This window comes from Stegodyphus dumicola, chromosome 5, assembly GCF_044657685.1.
Source record: "Stegodyphus dumicola isolate Sdum_Otavi_A_Nest chromosome 5, ASM4465768v1".
Classification (NCBI taxonomy): domain Eukaryota; kingdom Metazoa; phylum Arthropoda; class Arachnida; order Araneae; family Eresidae; genus Stegodyphus; species Stegodyphus dumicola.
The window spans coordinates 233,340,981-233,364,082 of record NC_140772.1 but is presented as its reverse complement, the minus strand read 5'-3'; the positions used below and the strand labels follow the sequence as shown (position 1 = coordinate 233,364,082).

At 30.7% G+C, this 23,102-nt stretch overlaps 1 protein-coding gene across 4 annotated transcripts in view; it reads left to right on the top strand.

Moving 5' to 3' along the window:
- LOC118185966 (uncharacterized) overlaps positions 1-20,613 on the top strand; it is a 91,231-nt gene extending 70,618 nt beyond the window's left edge. For 2 of the 4 annotated variants that reach the window (XM_035355937.2, XM_035355938.2), the window contains exons 15-18: positions 6,906-7,028; positions 8,186-8,289; positions 12,459-12,557; positions 17,007-19,186. In XM_035355937.2, the coding sequence (XP_035211828.1) occupies positions 6,906-7,028; positions 8,186-8,289; positions 12,459-12,557; positions 17,007-17,132 (452 nt within the window). In that variant the 3' untranslated portion in view covers positions 17,133-19,186. Of the gene's footprint in view, positions 1-6,905; positions 7,029-8,185; positions 8,290-12,458; positions 12,558-17,006; positions 19,187-19,666 lie in introns of those variants that run through there. The other 2 variants (XR_004757693.2, XM_035355940.2) reach the window with 2 other exon arrangements.
- The last annotated feature ends 2,489 nt before the right edge of the window (positions 20,614-23,102 follow it).

Sequence of the window (23,102 nt, the reverse complement as noted above, 5' to 3'; positions counted from 1 at the left end):
AAAAATGTTTATTAGTGATAGAGCATTGCATGATTTTTTTTTTCAGTTATGTTAAATATTAACACTTGAGGCTGGAGAGAAAAAAATCATGTCTTCCGTCAACCAATACTTCTGGCCCAGAGATAAATTTGTTATTTAAAATTAATGCTTGTGGTTCAAGAGCCATAAATTCATGGATCTCTATGACAACAACTTACAGCCCAGAGGTGTAAATTTGTGGCCTTTTCACCCATTTATTTAAACAAAAATACATTTTTTTGGAGGGGAGGGTAACGCAGGATATAACTTTCACTTGTAGATTTATATGTCTATTATCTATTAAGTTCTTAACATACCTGCCATATGGTTAGAGTACAATTGATGTCTGATAAGATAGAAATTTTGATGCCTTTTTTAAAGAATTTTTGATTTCATCTGGTATCTCTGTTGAGCATTGTATCCTATGTCATGATAGTGATGATGAAGCTAATTTTTGAATAACATTTCACATAGAAGAAAACAATGTTATTTCCTGTTGTGGTACAGCAATAAATTAATCAGGTTCAATTTATATTGTAAAGCAGTCTTGGAAATAGTGTAAATTTTAAACAAAATAAACTGTTCCTAAAAGTAATAGTATTTTAAGAATCTGATTGTGTTGCAGAGTGTACAGGAGAAGTGCAGCAGAGTGAAATAGCATAAAATTTGTTGCCAAGTACAGTAGACATTAAATAAGATTTCATTGAAATGTTTATAATATAATTAAATAACTTATACTTTTTTACATATCCTTATTTTATATGAGATGGTTTATTTTCTATTTGTAAAAGTTGAGGTACAAAATTCACATTGGATTCAACATTTTTCTGTTTTAGCTGAAAGGCAAATTAATACAACAAAACTGTTCAATGAATTTATGCTCCCGAATTATGATGGTTAGATATATAAAATAAGTTTTGCATTATATTAGTGTTTAACGTGTTATAATAATTAATATGATACAGCTGATTCCAGGTAATTAAGACTAATTCATTTTGGCTCAGTTAAGCAGCTGCCCCAACTAAATTGACTAATAAGAAATTATTAAAAATATTTAATATGTAGGTAAAAAAATAAGTTCCTTTTTAAAAAAATTTTATTAAACCAATATATAGAAAGAGTTTGTACTATAAATTGTTCAGCAAAAATAATCCATGCATGATAAATTTTATTTCTGCAAAATGCATCAGGTTTAAGTCTATCTTTTGCTTCTAAAATTTTGCAATTTTACAAGGTTAATGCAGATGTAATGCTTCCTACATTACTTTTCTGCATAAAATGATGCTGTAGTAACCAATTTTTGCCTCATGATATGTCACAAATACAGGTGTGTCATCAACCATTGTTTTCTTGAAATTTGTGACACTTGGATTCAACTATTTCAACAATTCAATTCTCAGAGTTTCCATTTTCATCAAAGCATGGTGAATTGTCAACTGTTGTTGAGAACTCTTTGTTACTAATGATAGGAACTTGCCTTCATTTTCCTTACTGCTCAAAATTTCAAGAATTTTCAAAGATTTTATTTTGCAAACAGCAAAATGGTTTTGTATTTTGTTTCATTAATTCATCAACTATCAGCAACAAATTTTGCTTGCAAAAAGGAAATTTCTGTACTGATCTCTGTGGCTGTTGATGAACTTGTTAATAAATTTTCATCAGTGAATTCCAGTATGTGGTTAACCAGGTTTCCTTAGTACAATGTCCTTGAATTTTTTTGTTACCCACCTGTTCATAGATTGCCCATTGCCCTAAGGACTTTTTATTTAGAGGAAGGAATTAACAGCCTTATATTTTTTAGATTATCTAAATTAGGGCACAATTATTAAACAGCAACAAAATTATCCTCTGCTTAGGTTATAGGCCCGCCAGCGGCCGAGCGGTAACGCCGCTGAATACTGGTAGTTTGGTCTGAGGTTTGAATCCCGCGAATGGGCTGGCTGCATGGGTGTTTTCGTGGTTTTCCCCATGTGTAACGTGTATACGAGCCAGTTTCCCTTAAAAAGTCCTCCACGAAGGCATCCCTCCCTTAAGGCAGATAGCCCTCGAGTGCTTTGCCGTAATTTAATAAACCAAACCACATCTGCTTAGGTTATAATTTTTTTATCCCAACTTGTAAGCCAGTTCCCCCCCCCCAAAAAAATCATAGTCATCCAGGCATTACTATTGGTATTCTAATGGTAAACTCTCTATTCTTAATCTCTCAAAGCACTGAAGCTAGTATTTTTCCTATAACAGTAATTTATCTTTGTCAGTATCTCTGTAATGCAATCCATGGCCATTCCATAGCAAGATGATACAGTGTACTTGTAACTCAGAGAGCCCCATTTGGCCAAGCAACATAACAGAGGCTGGTTTGTAGATGGCATTCTAAATAGCATCTGAACAAATGTTTTCTAAAAAAGCAGGGATTTGGGTAATTTTTTCCCTATTGGTTCACCACTTACGTTATCCCTGCCCTTTTTGCAATGTGCTTTTTAAAACTTAATAGTGTGTCTCACTTTCCATTGAGAAGATCAATAATAGTTATTTTAAAATCACTGTAGACTGCCGTTTTAGCAATCTCTTCAGACTTTAAAATTAGGTAGCTGATATTATGCATCATATGCTAACTATAGAAAACCATTGATTTAATGCTGTTTGTCTTCTGGATCCAATTCCATTGCACTTTTTTTTAAATCTTCATAGAATTTCTTTCTATAGGGTTCCTTCCATATTGTCTTCTTGTAGGAGACATGTTATGGTAGATTTTGGTACACATATCATTAAGTGCACGGTGGCTTATTATTCAGTGGCTGGCTGTTAGTTTTAACCAGCAGAGCAATTTTACTTGAAAGCATAAAATCATTTTTTTGGCATTTTGGCAAAGATTTAAAATTTTTTTAATAAAATCGACACCATAAATGAATATCTAAGTATAGTATATTATAACAGTTAACTCTTAAGCTAGCACGTACTTGCGAAACACATGACAGTAGGTAACCGATTCTCATCAAACCAGTGTTACCAAATATGCAAATGTGCATTATTTAATGTTAACATATTTTTGAAATACAGCTTTTCATCCTTTAAGGCTAATTATTGATTTTTACACATCATTCTTCCTTTAGGATACTATCCGCTAAAATCTGTGTAAGCCATCACATTATTTTCATAAGTCAAATCTCCATCCTCAAATATTTTCCTTGGTCTTTAAGAAATAAGTCACATATATCTAGATATGGACTATAAGGAAGTTTATAAAAAACTTGAGCCTATGAATAGCCATTGTTCTTTGTTCTAGCAACAAAATTTCAATTTGTCAATTTAACAGAATGGGGGGGGGGTTACCTCAGTAGGCTAATCTTCACCAGGAAAAATCTATACAGTAAATGAGTGTTTGATTTTTAGATCATCTTGAGAAAGTGTAGATTAATTACAGATTACTCAAGTTAAAAATCACTTTTGGCTAGCTTTAGAATCATATTTTTGCATCAGTCTGATTGAGACTATTTTTGTTTAACTATTAGATCATGAGAAGTACAGCAGTTACAAAGCTCCCTGGGAGCAAGGTCATGCAAAAAGATTTTTTTTTTTATTTATTTAAAGCAGTGCCTTGTAGCTGGTATGATTTTTATTTTTGAAAGAGCATTATCTCTCATAAAATTGTTGTGTAAATTATGGATTAGGAAGGAGAAAATTCCACAAAGGCACTTAAGCATTCAAAAATACTTGTGTTCATTTCTTGAATGAATCCACTTTTAAAATCATTAAACGTCATGATATGAAAAAGCTCAGAATTGAACTCTTATTTTTTAAAAAAATGCTAGACAAAAGGTTCTTGTTAAATCATGGATGGTAATACCTTCATTGTGCAGGGCAGTATATGTAATAATCCCTCAGCACAAAGTACAAAATATTGTATCTAGCAGGTATTTAAGTACAAAACTCTCATAATTTCTACTACCTCCCTGTGTTGCAAGAAAAGGGAGAAGTGATATGTTAAATTAATAATATGAAATTATTTTATGTTTGGAATGGGAAAATTCACCTCAAAATTCTAAGTATTTGAAAGAGCAATTAAATACTTAAAAATATGGTGAATTATACCCAAACTGAGAAATAATCATCTGAGGTATATACTGGTGTATGTTGCCTGGTGTTGCACTAAGCACCAAAAAAAGGGGGAGAAATGTTGTTCTGTATGTGTTCTGTTCTTGTAATTTGATTGACAAAATTTCAATTATATTTTTCAAATCTTGGAAGTGTGAATGTAACTTTAAATATACCATATTTCTTCATGTATTCCCCCCTCTAGCTTTTTAGCACTAGGTTCTCAAAATATAAAAAATATTCTCTTAATTTTCCCACTTCTGTATTGTATATACAGTCAAATACTGAAAATCCGTCGACCTGAAATCTGCCAACTCCTGAAATCCGTGTTGATTCTCAAAATATAAACATTTCAGTTTATAGGTTCTGGAAACCGCAATATTGAATACAAAATATCGAAGAAAAAATACTTACTGAATAATGACGTCATAATTACCGAATAATAATGAGTCATAACGGAAATACCAAATTATTGACATAAAAAAGTTTCAAAAAATGAGATAAAATAAATAAGATAGAAATTTTTTTTCCCTCTAATCTGCATCGAGGGGGAAAAGTAGATGATTCACTCAACTCTTCGTTCAAGTTCACTACTGCTACTAAGAACATATAGTGAATTTGAGTTTCAGAAAGCATCGCCTCCTTATACTCTGTATCATGTGAAGAACTTCAGTAAAACAAAAAGATGAAAGTTAAAAGTCAGGTGGCCGCCATCAGTCGACGAAAAAGGTGAGTGTCTGGTCGAAGGTCCAAATCAGTGAACTGAAGAATCTAGTATAAGTAAAAAATATTAAGGATGCAGAATGTCAGATGGATATTTGTGCTTTCCTCTGGGAAATGGAGAACATCTAAAAGAGTCGATGCAGTTGTTAGGATAAGTGAGAACTGAATAGAAGAAATTTCTGGCAAGTTTTTGAATATAATCTTGAATTGTATATACTTTGAGATCATGGTGGATATACGAATTTGGAATGAACCATGGCACATTGACGATCTCTCTGAGTGCTTTGTTTTACAGTACAGATTTACAGTAAAGTACAGATCCTTGAGGCATTCTAGCGAAAATTTTTCTCGTGGAAGAAACAGAACTGCCAATTTTCACTGCAAAGATTCTGTCTTGGTAGGAAGTAATAAGTCTAATACAATGAAGTTTAACTTGATAAGCTTGTATATAAGTCTTCGGTGCCATATCCTATCAAAAGCTTTCGCTATATCAAGGAAAATGGCTCCGCTAGGGAACTTACAATTGAAATCGTCAGTAATATAGTTGATGACACAAAGCAGCTGGTGATTAGTACTGTGAAGATGATGGAAGCCAAACTGTTCTTCTGTGGAATAATTTGATTAAGATGATAAAAAATAACTTTTTCAGCTATTTTAGAAAGTTGACTGAGAAGGCTGATTGGGTGGTAATTCTGGGGAAACGTTGAATTTTGATGCATTTTTTGGAAGATGACTATGATGGCATGTTTCCATATATTAGGAATGTAAAAGAATTTGATGATAGAGTTGATTATCTTAGTAAGACAAGTGATGGCATTGATAGGAAGATGTTTCAATGCTTTGGTAGAAATACCATCAACACCAGGAGCTTTTCTGGGTTTTAAGGAGCTAATATAATTGGCAACCAGCTTAGGCGTGGCAAGAAATGTAAAGTTCAAAGGGCCTGGGATATTTAGGAAGGTATTAACAGTATCATTAACTTTGGAGATATGACTGTCTTAGGGGGTAGTATTGGGAGTAAATGTTTCTTCTAGTGTATCTGCAAAGGTGTTAGCTTTATCTTCGTCTGAATAAATCATTCCGTTGGTACCATGAAGTGGCGGAATTTGCTTGAAGGGTTTCTTAGAGGTCACCAATTATTTTTTAAAGCAGCTATCATGTTTTGTTATATCTTATATATATATCTGCAAAATTTTATATATATGCATGTATGTATATTTTGTAAGTAATGTTTTTTTTTTTTTTTTTTTTCAGGGGCACTGTTAAGTTGTACCTGATTTATTTTTGATAGCTTCTTTTTAACACTAATTCAGAAGTCTGTACATGAAGCATTTAGCAGCATTTTATAAGCTAGATTTATATAATGACAATAAATTGCATACTCTGGTAATAGTAATTAAATTTAGAGGAAAAGAATGGTTAAATTTCCTTGACTTTTTTTTTTTTTTTAATACTACTACAAATTTAGGTTTTTAGTAATACTGAGATAATTTTGGTTTGTGTGCGATTCGTTATTTTTAAATACTTTAGTTTTATAAATTTTTGGGAGAAAAAATCTGAATTGTAACGTATAAAAATCACAAGCAATATTAAATTCTTTTTGAGTATATAAAATTAATTAAGTAAAGCGATCAATCGTATGGAACATTTATTTTATTTACATTTACTTTTGTTCTGGGGTCAGAATACAAACTGGTATCCAGTACTGCTTTTATCTTTTATTTATTTAATTTTATTTATATTTGATTTGCTATGAGCAGACATCATTCAAGAATGAAAATAAGGTTTTTGTAACTTTTTTTAGAATTATACTTTAACTGGGGCAAATAAATGGTAAGAAGTAGATATATAACCTCCTTTGTGCATAAAAGCGCAAAATAAGAATGGAGAAGTAAGAGTGCTGTGAAATCAAATCATAAAAATGTGCCTATTAAATGAATTATATCTACATAGATGCATGTATGTCCATTAGTTTTAATAAAATTGTTTTTAAGAGATCGAAGCCCAGAGCTTAGGGAAACACTGAGCATGTTGCTGTGTTTTTCTAAAGTTCTTTTAAAAATATTTTGCAGGTAAAATAAAAATGGGAAATGATTATCAGAAAGCTTCATCAAGTTCTCAAATATTAGATGATCGAAAGCAAAACGTAGTGTCAGAACTTACGAAAAATTCTTCATATTTTTATGGAGCTGAAGGTAATTAAAACTTTTTAGAATATTTCTTTTGTGATTTTAACATATTCTTCAAAAGAAGATAAGTGTTTTGTAACGTTAAAATAAAGAAATCCTCTTCTGGGCTTCACACCTTAATTATTTGCAGCACATGTTTTTGTAAATTCTTATTTAGCTACAGCTGCTATCAGCTGTAGCTAAATAACATGTTACGTCAGCTGATATCATCGTTATCTTCCTCAGATATCTAGTCACTAGGCTTGAAGGAGCTTCTAATAATTATGTCTCGCTCTAATATGTCAGATGTCTGTGAATCACTTTAGTCTAGTCTTCTTAGTCTTATCTTTTAGTGTTAAAATATGTCAGCCCATCTACTCATTTTTATAGCTTCTGAATAGTCTCTTAAATGATTTATTAATAGGGTATGTTACTTAATATCAGTTCTGCTGGGATGCTCAACTACGTTTTTCTTTGTGGGAATTTGTCTCATCCTCTAAAAGAAAAAACTTGCCTGAGATGCTTCAAAGGATAACTTCTATGTTGTGGGTTTTCTTTTCTTACTTGGTACTTTGTGGATAATCATATATCACCTGAGTATCCTTTCATCATTTTTTTTCTCTGAACACAGATATAAAATCTTTTGGATGTTAAGATTTTGGAACAGTTTTCCATTTTAAATTATGTAATTAATGGATTTCATTCAGCCATTATCGCGAGCGATACGATGCACTGATATCTCATCATTTCACATTAGGGCTTTCCCTCCTTCTCTCTCCTGTAGTAGTAGTTGTATTAGTTGACATATCAGAATATATTGTTGCTTGATCAGCATTACCAGCATAGAATCGTGAAAGCCCGTTGCTTTTCCTCATCCCAATTTTTATGTATGATGATAATTTTATTTAATTATTACTCGTAATTTTTTCATGAAAGTCCCTTAATATCCATTGACTTAACAATATTAATCCCTTCCTTTACATGAAATGACATAATCAATTTGCTTACTTCTAATGCCCTATTCATTTGTTAACACTTGTGAAGTATAATGTGTATTGAAAATTATTGACATTGTATTTCCAGAATTTAATTTATGTTCAAGTTATAGAAATATAGTAAAAAAGCTAATTCTTTAAATACTTTTGCTATAGTTGGCTTTTCTTAATAAATATTCCATTCTTTAGTGCCCACATGGAAAGGAGAAAAACATTATAAGAATCCTGCCATGGCAGCCAGTGTGAAAAGGAAATTATTTGATGTTTATGATGATGAGTTTGATAGAGGAAAGGTATGTAAAACCTAGCATTAGACCAGTTTTTTTTAGTTCATTATGTATAATATCTGAAAGAAAAGATTTTATTCTTAATATTTATGTTACTTGAGATAATTAAGGGTTTGATATCACTGCAGAACTGCTAACTCTCCAGGGTTTCTTGATTTTTCATCTCATGCCCTGGTGTCTCAGTAAATATTAAAATCCCTTTCTCTTTTTTGTTAAATATATAGACTATCAAATTTAAATCATCTATTTTGAATTGCAGTTGTGGTGATTAGTGTTAATTCTTGGTGAAACTATAATCGCTATTGATGAACTTAAATGGTTGATAGTAGTATTGATCACAAAGTTTCTAAAGGAAAGAAAATGATTTAAAAAAAAAAAAATAATAATAAGCAGTGACATTGTCATGTAATAATAAAATTTTAAATTGTTCAACTTCATGTTTTAGTGATTTTCCACAGAAGTTTTCTGATTGCTTTTCATTTGATCTGTTTTATTGTATAATAGAAATACATAAAACATTGTAGGAAGACATAATTAAATAATCAAATTGATTTCAAAAGTGATCAGACGCAAGTGTCTGTTCTTCAAGAAGATTCCCCATCATTTCCCCCTGCCTGTTTGAACACTCTTCCAGAAGGCAGTGCACCACAATTCTTCCTTCCTGCAGGCAAGTACAAGCAGATATTTCCACTTACAAATCAACTTTGTAAAAGTTAGGCCATGTAAGCAATAGTCATCTCCATGGTTTGACGTCTACTGCGACGAAAATGTCCGAGAAGCTGTGATGGTAGAAGCAACATGTGTTTAAGATAACAGGAACCATGTGCATCTGACATATTTTTTGATACTAACTCCTTAATTTTCCTTCCTGTGATGGCTGTTTTTCTCTTTTCTTTCTGTCCTAAGGCCTTTGGTCGTCACCCTTCCCTCTTGTACCCCTCTTGCTCATTGTTGGAGTGGTGGTAGCTAGGGCTGCTGACAGAGCATTACAGAGCATTTCCATTATTCCAGTGATATAAATGAAATTAAAATCTTGGAAGTCACTCTTCTTTAACTTCTGTCACTAAGCAATGCAGATGGCCCTGCGCTTTTGTCCCAAAATGGAGTTCTTGCCGATGTCTTGCTCTCGCATGCTCGGGTGATTGAGATGCCCACCATTCATTGCAGCATGGCCTTGTCTAGTTATCTTAGGAGGAAGACTCTGAAGATGGGAAAATGTGATTAGTGGAAAAAAATTATTGCATCATAAAATAGTATGGTGTCGTGCCTTTGTGTCATCTGCTGGCTGCATAAATGGTTAGTGTCAAAAGATATCTTTGGATATGAGGCCCTTTTTGTATTGTTGGATTTTCCACTCTTAGTATTGCCTTATACCTGCAGGGCTAGAACCATTCTGCTGCTCACTTTCCCAAGAAATTGATAGTAAATTTTTATCCTTGAATATTGAATAGATACTTTTCTGCAGTGGAAACTGCCATCACACATGTTGTATTAAAAGAGAAAAAAAGCTGATAGCCTGTCCATGGTTGAAAGGATTATGAAAGAGAGACTTTCATCACTGAGGGTGCGAATGTATATTGGGATGCAAATGTCTGTTCGTAAAGGCCCCAGCACTTTCGACATCGCAGATTATCTTTGATTCTATGTAATCGCCATCCATTTTGACACTTGCACACTTCAGCCTATTCTCTTTTACAGTATCAGAATTTTCTTTGCATTTGATCAAAGAACACAGTCAGCCTACTCTCTCTTACATCAATGTTACAAATTTTTTCCATTTTGAAAAAAGAGTGCATTACAATTGCAAATAGGGGAAGGTGGTCAGCTGCAGTAGGAGAGAGAAATCAATCTTGGTTAATATTCCCATGAATGGTATAGTAAGCTGCTTTCAAAGGATTTCCCAAGACTTCCATTTTGTGCACCATCTTCATGCATACAATCATTGTGTATGGCCATTGACATTTTTTTCTACCTTCCCCGTGATTTGTTGGGAGGGGCATGAATTGATCTTTACATCAGATGGTGTGGATCGGAATGGAATTTTCACTCATGTTTTGTTTGTTTTTTGTTAGGTGACATGATTACATTGATATGCTTTACAATCATATTCCTGTGAGTCATAATTGATGATGCTTTAAGTGCCTTCCTTTTTTATATAATAGAAAAATCTCACTGGTGTATGCTATGAATGCCCTACTTCCTGGGTTATGAATTGCTTGTCAAATTGCCACATAAGCAGTCTTCCACAAGTTGCATATAAGCTGTCTGAGCTCATGTGGAAAAGCCAAAACATGACCACTGAGGTGTACATGCTCTCCCTATTTGCTTGTTTTCCCAGAAAGCGAATGACTCTGCCATGGCCATTCAACAGTATTGGAAAGCTAGACAGCTGGCATCCCTCCACAGAAGGAAAAAGGCTAGACATGTGCCTCATTTTCTGCATGGCTACATGGCAGCTGCTCCATTTCCATTCATTGGACGAACTTCATTGTACTAAGGAGTTTCTGGATCAAGAGATCTTATCTCTCTCTAAGACTCAGAATGTCTCATCCAATACAGGTATTTGACAGGATGTTTTCTTGTGGAAGCCATTACATGTATATCAATATATCGTATGCCAGGATCTAAAGGATACCGATGAATGGGCTTCTTGTCACTTACCATGTTTTTTTTCTGGTGGCTTCTTTTATGAAATGTTTGCTTTCCAGAAGTATTCGGCAACGTAAACTGGAGAACCCAGTATTGAGGCATATATAAACTGTTTGTGAGCAAAATGTTTGCTTTCCATTTTTTTGTACATGCTTGTGAAATGAGAAAAGAGGAATGACTTTTACAATCCATGAATGTGAATCAATTTCTCTTCTCTTGGTGTGTTACTGTGCTTTCCATTCAGCCTTTGTACGGAAGTCCACTAGATCATGGCTTTCTATAAAAAAAGAAAGAAGAGATAGTGAATGAAAAGGGATCACTCCAGATTATGCTTTGCAAAGGAAGGACTGTTTCTGGGAGGGCATTTGAATGAGGTGTGGGAGAGAAGAGGTGGATTTTAAAAATTGAAGTGAAGCAGGTGTTTCAATCATATCTTTTTTCTCATTCCCCTGCCAATCTTAGTGCGTGAGGGAGAGCAACCCTTCGCTTACCGTCATGGTGTATGCTCTGTTTGCTCACCCTTCACACCATTGGCATGAATATCCTGTAGTAAATATTTTTGAAAACAAAAGTTTTTTGTCCTTTTGTATCACCAAGCGAAGCTAAAATCTGAGATCTTTTCAGCACAGCTTCGTCTAATTGTCAATCTGGTGGTTTTTCTAAGTCGCATAGCCACACATTGCAAAAACTTCTCAGTTTTCCAAATTTTAAAATTGGGTGCTATGAATTTTTTAGAGAGGTCTTCCAAATAAATTAATGTTTGTTGGTTTAACAGATATACTATAATTGTTTTGAATATAATATTATGACAGAAACTGTACATTGTGTATAGCATTTATAGTTATTTATCTTGAAATATGTCCAGATATGTATTGCAAGAAAAGAAATCAAGATGGGAGGGTCAATTTGGAATTACAATCAAAACAACACTTGCTGCTGGTTGTTTTGGTAACATTAGGATTTGGAGGCAAACCCTTGGCTCCTTGAAAGGTTAAAGAACTCCTAACAATTATAAAAATGAATTGTTTCAATTCATGAAACAATGCATAAATATCTGCTTATTTCAGTCATGAATCAATCTAATCTGCTTATTTCATCATGAATCAATCTAATACTGTGTGCAGAGATATCAGTTTAAGTTAAACTGTTCATTAAAAGTGTGCAATTTAAAAGATTTCTGTAAAAATAATGGTAAATTCTAAAAACCTTGATGTTTAATTTTTCATAAAACATATTGCATGTTTTTATGAGTTAAAATAATGTGCCAAATAACAATTATTGGAGGAGTTAAAGAAACAAGAATCAGCATAATATTCATAAATTTGTCGGATTAGTTCATTTTCACTTCTGTAGCTGAAGAAGAAGGTTCTATATTTAAACTTTCGAAACTAGTTCTGCAAATTTATGAATGTTATGCTTATTCTTGTTGCTTTAATTCCTCCTGTAATACTGCATGATATTAATTTTCACATGTAATTTTATCATGGAAATCTATTGTATTAACATTTTAAAATTTGTATACTTAGGTAAGAAAATTTAAACCGAAGGATAAATATCAGCATTATTACAAGCACAATCCCTTTCAAAAATATGCAGAAAGAAATCATGGCCATTTGAAATTCAATGTGAGTACTTAATTTAAATGAGCCACTAGTATTATGTTATGTTTTTTGTAATGAATATTGTTTAATTCATTAAAGCATTTTTGGTTAATTATAATTAAGCATTATAATAATTATTTCAAAAGTGAACATTTTATGTAGTTAATAAAGAGTGTTTTTTTAAAAAAAATTCATGTACTCTTTACAAATTGTGTTCTTTAAGAACATGAATTAGTTTTTATGAGTTAAAATAATGTTTATGAGTTAAAATAATGTTGTTGAGAACTCATTTATGGAAAAAAACTTAACGTTGCTGTCCACTGAAAGGCGAAAGTCTAACTTTTGCATTTCTTTTGTACCTAAGTTGAAACTGGATTATATAAAAATATTTATTTTTAAATATGAGTGATATATTAAACCAAAAAACTCAAAACTTAATTCAAATTGATTTTTGTGTATATTTAAAGAATATGTTTGTATATTAAAGCAGGCCACTCAGCACATTTTATATAAGTGAGAAACAAATGTGCATGCATTTTAAATTAGAACAAGGTAAAATTTATAATTGTGCTGTTAATATGGAAAATAGCAGAAGCATTTCGAAATTGCAAACTATAATTTCAGCTACAGTCATTCTGATTTCTACTGTTGCGTTGTTTTTGAAAGTTTTACCAGTAAGGTACCCTACTAGTTGACCACAATAATAAAAATACTCATTTCTACCATAACATACTAGTATCAATAACCTGTTTTAATTGCGTTGTGTTTATTCCGGATTAACCGTAAAATCAATTTGAGAAATAAACTGGTGAAAGTCATGAGCACACAAATTCAATTTAACCATTGATTGATCTAGAAAAACTTATTTATTTAACTCTTATGGCAGTTATATATATATATATATATATATTACTTGGCAAATCAAAATATATTCCACAAATTTAGTACTATTGCTTTACACATCAAACTATTACTGAGTAATTATTCCTTAACATTATTCTTTATAATCTCTATTATTGTTACTTTGCAAATCTGGTAAAACATACCAAAAATAAACTATAAATTTATGAACAGTACCCTCCCCGGGGAGGAAAAAAAAATATAAATTTTAACAAGTTACACCTTCCACTTCACACAGAATAATCGGTACAGAAGAAATATTATTGCACTCAATATCATCAAACAAACAATAGTTATTGCACATAATAATTTGTATCATTTATTTTTTTTTCTTTTGATTAATAAAATATGGTTTAACCGGATGAAGTTAAATAGTTACACTATTACACTTCTACAAAAAAAAATTCGTCCTGAGAGGAGAAAAATGCTCTAATACAGGCACTATTACAAATCAATCCTCACCAAGAAGTAACTCAAACAAAAATTCAATTAAATAATTTCACGAAGAACTTATTTCTCTTAACTATTAAGTTAAGTTACAATAATTTTAATAAGGTTATAAATCTTTATTCAATCTAATGCTTTTACTTAATCGACACACAAAAGAAAAATGATTTCTATAGAGTTAGGTTAAATTTATCAACTACAAAAAAATTAAGGTTCAACAAATTCAATTACTTCAGTCCTTTTAACTGCAAAAAAATCTATTTCCTCAAATAGTTAAGCAAACAAAAAATAACTTAGCTTTTCATCCAGACAGACAGCTAGGACAACCATCCCGAACCAAATGGACGTCATTTTTCTGATGAAGTCGCACTCCTCTTTATTACGAATCAAGCTATCGTGCAAACGGCAGTTCACCAAGCAAGATGAATTGTCCATACTGGTAGGCAAAGCAACGGTGAAAGCAGGAAACCATAATAACTTTGTTGAATTAGACTCGGAATAGGGTTGAGATGAATTTCCATCCTTTTGCATGGTAAAGGAAGCAATAAGGCAAAGTAAAGGAATCAATAAGGCATTAAATGTGGATCCAAGTTACTCTCTCTGGTTGCAGTGCGTTATGCAGATTCTTCACAACGGTTAACCCATGGTTGGAAGCGCTTGTTTACTTATTACAAAAAACATGAGTAGTACGATGAAAATGTAGCTAATATCGATGTTGGAAAAATTTTTGAAGTTGTAGATCATACATTTTTAAAGCTATATCTATGCTGTCGGAATTCACTTGATAGAGATGCCGAAAATTTTCTCTGGCCGAATGCCACGAGAAACGGCTACTGGAGCCAACATCATTAGGGAAATTTCGAGAAGCAATGGCCTAACAATGGCCCTTCAGAAATTTTCATCTCGAACATGGTTCCAGAAACAAAATCAGCTGTCGGCTAGCTCCACTTCACGGCAAGTGAAAACAGTCAAAAACGTGTCAAAAGAGACCTCATCCCACAAAACAGCCCGTTAAATGGGAGAGTGCCAGAACTCCAACTTGGCACAACTCACTCCTCGCCAGCAGTTAAACCAGTTGCAACTACAGCATTCCTTCATGTTAGCAAACTCGCCAAAGCCACCACTTTGAAACCCTAACGGAAATTCTAAGTCGCCAAATAACCACGCCTAGTGAAGGGGGAAACTTGGAATTTCAACAACCCTGCAAGCCATCCCAACGAAGGAATGCTGTAAAACTCGAAAAAGCGACTATTTTACCGGAAAAGGGCACTTCTTCCCCCCAAAGGAGAAATCACAAAGAAAACGGAAAAAAACTATTAATTAAAGCTCATAACTAAAATGCAATTAAAGTTAGGAAAACGAAAGTTATGTCAAATTAAAGAGCTATATTTTCTGCAACTAATGATATTAAATACTAAGAAATCAAATTAATTTTTAACATGAAAAACTGAGTTTATTGCATGAAAAATTCACCTATATCCATTGTCTGAGTGTACAAGATTGAAGATGCAGTTCGCATAAACTCAAATAGCAGAAATAGATTACACTAGAATTTATAAGCCAAATAAAAGAATTTAACCAAACTTGTTGTGTAGCTCAAATTTTGAATAATTACAAATTAAAATTTTGATTTTTATGAATCACTTAATTATATTAAATTCGCTACACAACACTACTATGATAGTCTTGAGGTTAATGTAAATCAGTAAATTTCATTCCATACAAGAGCCAGTTTCAAAATCATGTTGATACGGCAAGTCACTTGGCATGTTTCGTGTAGTCAAGTGTTCAGGAATATGCCATGGAATATGTTAAAACATTATCTGTTAAATATAAGTTTTTGTAATACTACTTTTGGAAATAGAATAACAATGACCAAGTGTATGATTATCCTTAAGTACGAATACATAATTTTTACTTCTTTGTATGTAGACGAGAAAGTAAAATTATAAAACTGATTTAAAATGAATTCTAAAGAGAATTTTTCGTGGCGTGTGCGTGTACGTACGTATCTCGCATAACTAAAAAATGAAGAGCCCCAGAATGTTGAAAATTTGTATGTATGACTGCTATAACATGAGATGTGCACCTCGTATTTTGGTTGCAATTGGCCACACCAAAAGTATATAAATATATATATATATATATCCACTCTGTTACTCGGCTCAGTGAGCTCAGTTTCTTTATTCTCATATGTTTGTAAATTGTGTATTCTTTGCTTTAAAAATGATTGAATTATGTTCTTATCTTCCGGATAATGTTTTGATGCCTTAGTAAATCTGCATGCAATATTTGTGGAGTTATCAACAATTTAAAAGTTGTTTAAGTGCAGCTAAGCCTAATGAATTTTGCGATGGCGGACATGTTTGTTTACATTTTAAACTTGGCAAAATAGCGGATTTGTTTCCAATCTAGAGAAACTAAGCTTCGCAACAACAAAGATAACACCTTTTATTATTGCGAATTAAATCATGCTTAATCCATTCTGGAATTTATGCTAGGAAATAAGTGTTTCAGATTTACTTTGTAATTTTTAATATGGATGTTTTGAGTTTTTATGTATTTTTGCCTTGCTGGAAAGTGAGAACTGAATTAATTGAATGAGAAATACTGAATCGTCTGTGAAAAACTGTTTCTTTTTTTGTTTTGTTTGCTTAGTTTCTTTTATATATTTTTTATTTAGATTTATTATAATATTTGAATAGAACATGGGGCAACGATTAGGTAATTCTTCAAATTATATAAATTTATATGCATTGAGTTATAATATGCATGAAATGTAACGCTGTTAAGTGAACATAGCATCAGAGTGTCACTATAGTAAACAAATATAGTGAATTTTAAAGAGTGCATTTATTCTGTTTTGGTTTATGCACTATCGACGAAGTAGATTTAATTCAATAAGTTTAAATGAAGGCAAGAAAAAATACGTATAATTTAATATTCCGTGGAAGGAAGTCGTGGTGTACACATCATATTTTTTTTATTTATGAAAGAGATGTGTATGAGTGCAATTTTACTAGTATTAGTAATTGCATGCATGAAAATTTGTTTATCTGTTTTAGAAACCTTAATTGCTACAGATGTGTTATATAATAATATAAATTTGTATCTTTTTGATTTTAGGGTAAATTTCACCATGGTCAATCTCATTACTACAAAGGTTATGGTTCTCATAATAAGTGGAAACAGCATCAGAGGCAGGATTTCCAAAAGCACAAGAAATATTACAGACATAACTTCCAAAGATGAGAGAAAAAATGAAAATGCACTTCCATTGTTCAATAACAAATCACTGTGAATATGTTTTAAATAAATTTCCTCTGTAAGGTATATAATGGTAATTGTTTTGGTCTGTTGAGGTTTGCCTGCATTTAAATTAAACATGGAAATTTTCTTGCCCTGAGTCTTTCTATTTTGGCTGTCCAAATTTTGAGTATATATATTATAGTTAGTCAAGTAAACCTTTATCTTTGACCTGAAAACTCAAAAAAACGTTCAGAATTGAACTGTATATTTTTCAGTTTACTGAAATATTTTCTTATGGTGTTTATTCTAAATATTTGCTCAGAGTCAAATTTTAATACTTCATGCTGTATAGAACATTGAATAAAGGTTTCAGTAGTGTTAATTTAAACAACCTTAAAAGGCTGAACTGGAATATGATTACATTGCATCAGTATTTTATTCAAGCTAATTAATTTGTTTCAGTTAAGCTATGTTTTATGTGGTTGGATTTTATTGCTTATCTCTGGGAGACCTGAGTTATTAGGTCTGCAAGTTGGTATTGAAACATTCATAGATCTGTAAATATCACTATGCCAAAAAGTTTTGAAATTTTTTTTAATTGTTCAAGGCAGATTAATTTTAATGTTAAAGATAGTATATGCTATAATTTTAGTAATACAAAATTCTCTGCATCATTTATTTATCACTGTTAATATATATATATTTATTTATTACTGTATTTGTAAGTTAAATATTTTTAAAATGAAAAAGTTTCATTCAATGAGTTGTCTTTTTCACAAAATCATATTTTTGACTGTTAAAAACGGTGTATTTCTGAAATATTACCAGGGAATTCTGAAATAATGGGGGGGGGGGGAGTATTTTAAAAACACAGTAATATTAGAAATTTTTAAACATGATTGTAAATCTGTGGTAAAATTTATTGTTTTAGAATGTTGTGAATATTAATCTAAGAATTGAAGATTATATGATTTTGAATCATTGAATGATTAGTGTAACTTTCATAACTGTACAGAATATTTAAAATAAATTAATGAGAATATATGTTCTTTATATGATCGATCAGCTGAAACAAATAAATTAACAAATCTGGAGTTTTAAAATTGGGAAATTTCTATATTATTCTTGAATGATTGATTAGAGTTTTTGGATTTAAATAATATATATTAATAGCCTAAATATATAGAAAAATTTAAATATCTCTCTGTAATATTTTAAGAAGTTTTTGACAGGAAATATATACTTAAATTCATACACTACTGACAATCATTGCTTTTATGTAAAAATAATAAACAGCAGATAAAAAAATTGATTTTTTAAAAAAAAGTTTGGCAGTATTTTAAATGGGTGATGCAACTTGACTTGTAGAGATAGGCTAACTTTGAATATGTGAAGTGTGGGATTTGCAAATGAAATAAATAATCATTGACAATTTTCATATAAAATGTCAGGAACTGAATATTTCTGTTGTTTTACAAACAGAAGATATTGTTTGACGTTTAACCTTTTTGAGTATGATTTCAGAGCCAATAACTCATCTAGAATATCCCTGTATTACTTACTGATTTTAATAACCCCATCTCTAACTCTTTGCTTTTGAAGGTCATTCTCGGTCACCTTATTGCATTACCTTGAGTGTCGATTGAGAGTTTTGTCTCGAGTTGGAAAGGATTAATTTACATTTCACTTTTTATTTATCCCCCTTCCTTATGAGAGGATCAAAGATTTCTTAGCTTAGGGTAAAAGGCATACCATTTTGTATCCAGTTGAAAAGTTGTTTATTTCTAAGTCAACATATGCTTATATCTTTATTTAATGAGCTCTTAAAATTGATTTTTTTTTTTAATCAGACACTCTTAGCCTGTGAGCTGAAATGTAATTTGCATTGTAATGAGTTCTTAGGCTTTCAGGATTCGTAGGCTTTAGGATATGTTATATCATTTATTGCAGTTTGTTGCATTTTATTATTTAATGACAGTGTGAACATATTTTTAAAGATAAAATTTGTAATCATTCAGAATAGTAAATTGAACAGTTTTTTTTTTTTTTTTTTTTTTTTTAAGAAATGATTCATTCATTATCTGTACCTTGAAAATAATTCCAAAAATGCATAAAATTATTTTCTTAGATATTATAAAATATATTTAGCATAGAAGTGCAAATTTTTCTCCTACTTTTTCTCTTATGATTTTATTTTATGCACAAGAAATATTTGGACTCTATTTAACAAGACCATTATGTTGCTGATTGTTATTCTTTGTGTAATTCCTGTATCAACAGTTTAAAGGAAGTTAAACAAATCATGTATTTCAGTTTGTATTTTTATTCATATATACGATTTTACCACAAATGTTAGCATTCAGAAGAATATTTTGTTATTATAGCATTGATGTCTTGAATTTTTTAGTAATATAAGTTTTTATGTAGTTTTTTTTTTTTTTTTTTTTTGTTAATCAGTTATTTAAGTTGAAATATATTAAAACAATTGTCTGATATCATAAATATACATGGAAGTTAAGCTTTTTTTTTTTTTTTAGGGTGGAGAGGTTTACAGTTTATCCAATGAAAAAGTTTTTTATTTTCAAAATAGTGTTGCAGTTTTTTCCATCAATATGTACTGTGGCATTTGTTTGGCAGAGTTGATTTCTAAAGTGTACGACTAAAATGCATATAAGTGTTCTTTACATTTTATTTTGTCTATCTTGAATTCTTGCTATCGTTCTTCAGTTCATATTTATGTAGGTATACAGTAAAGAACTCTTTATTTTTTTTTTATTTATTTATTTTTCTGGCGAGTTTTCTCGGTGTATTTCTGTTACTCTATTTCCTTTGATTTTTTGCTCTAATACAGAGTTTTCGACTGCAGCATACAGTTGCTGCAGTTGTGCACTAATTACTGTATTTATGTGGTGTAATATGTGAGGTAAACGAAATCAGTAACATGCCATGTTTGAAGTTTGGTGCAAGCATAAGTTTCCCCCCTCCCAGTTCAAGAGTTGTAAATGAAGTCATCATGAATAATGATCTTGTGTAATCACTTGTTAATCACTATTTATAACATACATAAGGCTGTAGACCTTCCCCCGAAGAAGTCCGCTGTTTCTTTTTAATTATTATGCTAAGAGAAAATTGATTATTTTATTGTGAAAAGCCAATAAGTTATGAATGGATGGTTATATGTTTTCAGTTGTGAATACTAAGCATTGTATGCTTATACACAATTGATGATTTTTCAGGAGATTTATTAGTATTTTATTTATTGTAATATTATCCAATTAGTTATGATGTAAGTTTGCTTTGCATTTTTTTGTTAATTTTATTTGTATGTAATTTTTTAATGAAAATTTGTGGTGGACATGTATATAAAATTTGTTGTCCATGTATATTTCTTATGTACTTAGCTATATATATTAGCTATAATGTAGGACCAACATGGTGTTCAATAGAAAGTTTCCATTAAAGTGTGAGTATGAAGGTATTAAAACTGATGCTTTCTTAACATACATAGTAAATGTTATGTGTGTTTATTCAGTAACAAGTAATATAAAATCTGTCATCTAAAGTGTGAAAATAATTTAATCAAATTTATGGAGTGTATTTATTCATATTACATTGAAATCTGCCATCATTAAAAAAATATAATCAAAGATTTAAGACTTCCTATGAAGTTTCGACAATCTGCTGCTATGAAGCTCAACAACAAAATAAATAGTCTTGCTCATCATGTGTATAAATAATAAACCATCATAATGCTATGGTTAGTTAAAACAAGAAAATTAACCAAATAGTCACAGTCCAAATTTTCTTCAGTGGTCAGTCCCAGTGATAGTTTATGAGGACTGAAATTCTAGTTTTTTTAATTTACTAAAAAAATTTAAATGAATTAAACAAATAAAAAAATAAGGAGGAATTTTTTTTTTTTTTCCTTTTCCTGAATTTCTGCTAAAATTGGGAATGGCTGATTTTCTTAGCCTGTTCATAGACATGCTCATTTATACAATAAGGTGTGTATGTAAGGGTCATGAAATATTGCGCTGGATTGTAAAATAATTCAGAAGCTTAATTATAAACTTCATTGTTAAAATATGTATTTAAAATGAAATCCCATTTTTACTAAATCATTTTAATTGCTTTTTTGCCATCAGTAAAATCTTTGTTTTCAGATTTGTTGAATAGGAAATCAATCATCAGATTTTAAAAAAGCTTTTAGTATTTGTTATGTTATAAGGGATATGACAGTATGAAGAGTTAAAAAAGTGCAACCCCCCCCCCCAAGAAAATCTGAAGTTTGGATTCAAAACTCTTGGTGCTGTAAGTAGGACATATGAATTTCACACTTATATGCTTTGTTTAGACAACTCATTACTGTAGTTTGCATAAAATATTCTAATGGAGAATAGTCAGTTTTTAAGATAGCAATTTAAATTAATGCAATAACAGTTATTTAATGATATAAAAAATAAATTTATTGGCTTTAATATTCATGGAGGAATATTTAAAATTTGAAATGAGCAAATGATTAAGTAGAAAAATATGAAAAAGACAAGGATTATGCCCCCATTTAATTGCCCATTTTTTATATTAATAAAAAAATTGATATTAAAGCATTTAAAAATTGATAGATTATGCCACATTTAATTATTTTTTTTATTCTGCCTGGTTGTTCTAAAAGATAGATTTCTTTTGGAGATTATCAGTAATAGATTTCAGTTAATTTAGTTAATTTTATATTTAGATCAATTTTCTGCATGATGGCTATTAATAAATATCTGTAACAGTGTATGAATAATAACATTAATTTTATTTGTTCATTTATTTTAGCGTGCTGATGATCCTTAGCTTTCAATTATCCATACTAGTTTGCAGTTAAAAAGAAAAAAGAAAAAAAAAAAAAAAAAAAATATGGGGGAAAAAAAAAACCCTTAAGTTGCATAAGTCAATGATTATTCATTATATTAAATTTATTGCTAAAATATGACTAAATTTATTCTCATATGATGGATGCTCAGTAATTTTAGAGTATGGTCGAAATTGGGGGGGGGGGGTTCTGTATGTTGTGAATATCTCCTGCATTTGCATGTGATACTTCAACTTTCATGTGCACATTTAAATCAGTATTTTGCTTAGTTAGGTATCATGTTCCTTATACTTTCAATAACAAAAAGAATATTTTTCAATTCATGTATATATCAGTTATAGGTACCTGATTGAGGAACATTTCTATTTTTATGCAGCAGAACTCTCATTTTTCCCAGTAAAACTGAGAGACTTATGATTTTTCTTATTGATGTAGTTATGAGCTTGTCTACCAGTATATTACAACATCTACGAGTTAATTTATCTAAATTTAGATTCATTTCTTACAAGTGCAGCTCTTAAAAACTTATCGAGACAATAGCATTTCATTTTATAAGAAAATTTAAATCTCTCTTCTGTTGAATTTTCAGCACAATTTTTCATATTAAACATAATTGATCTGAACTGCTTAAATCAGTTTACAGAAATCTGTATAGTTTATAAGTGTATATGTTTAATAGATTAAATATTTGTGTTCAGTCTTGCTTTAAGTCTATCAATGGTATATTAATTAAGTTTATATCCATGTTTATAATTAATTTTATTTTCATAGTCTTTAGCAATATTTTCTTCATTTGGGATTTCATTAGCAAAAAAGTTTTAAATTATAAATAGAATGAAATTAGCCAAAAGTAAGAGAAAAATTTTAATTAAAAAAGTAAGTATTAATGTATTTTGCATCAAAGTCACATTGTATTAAGTTAATCCAAATCATGCATTCATTGTGAGATGACTGAAGCTCAGATTTATCTATTTGAAGTTCTTTTAAAACTGTTACCTTGTAGTGTAAAAACTTCCCAATTTTCATATTTCAGGCTTCGTAGCTGATTTGAAATATTTTGATAATATTCTCATCCATTTTTTAATATAACGTAGATATATAATGCTTTCTAAAAA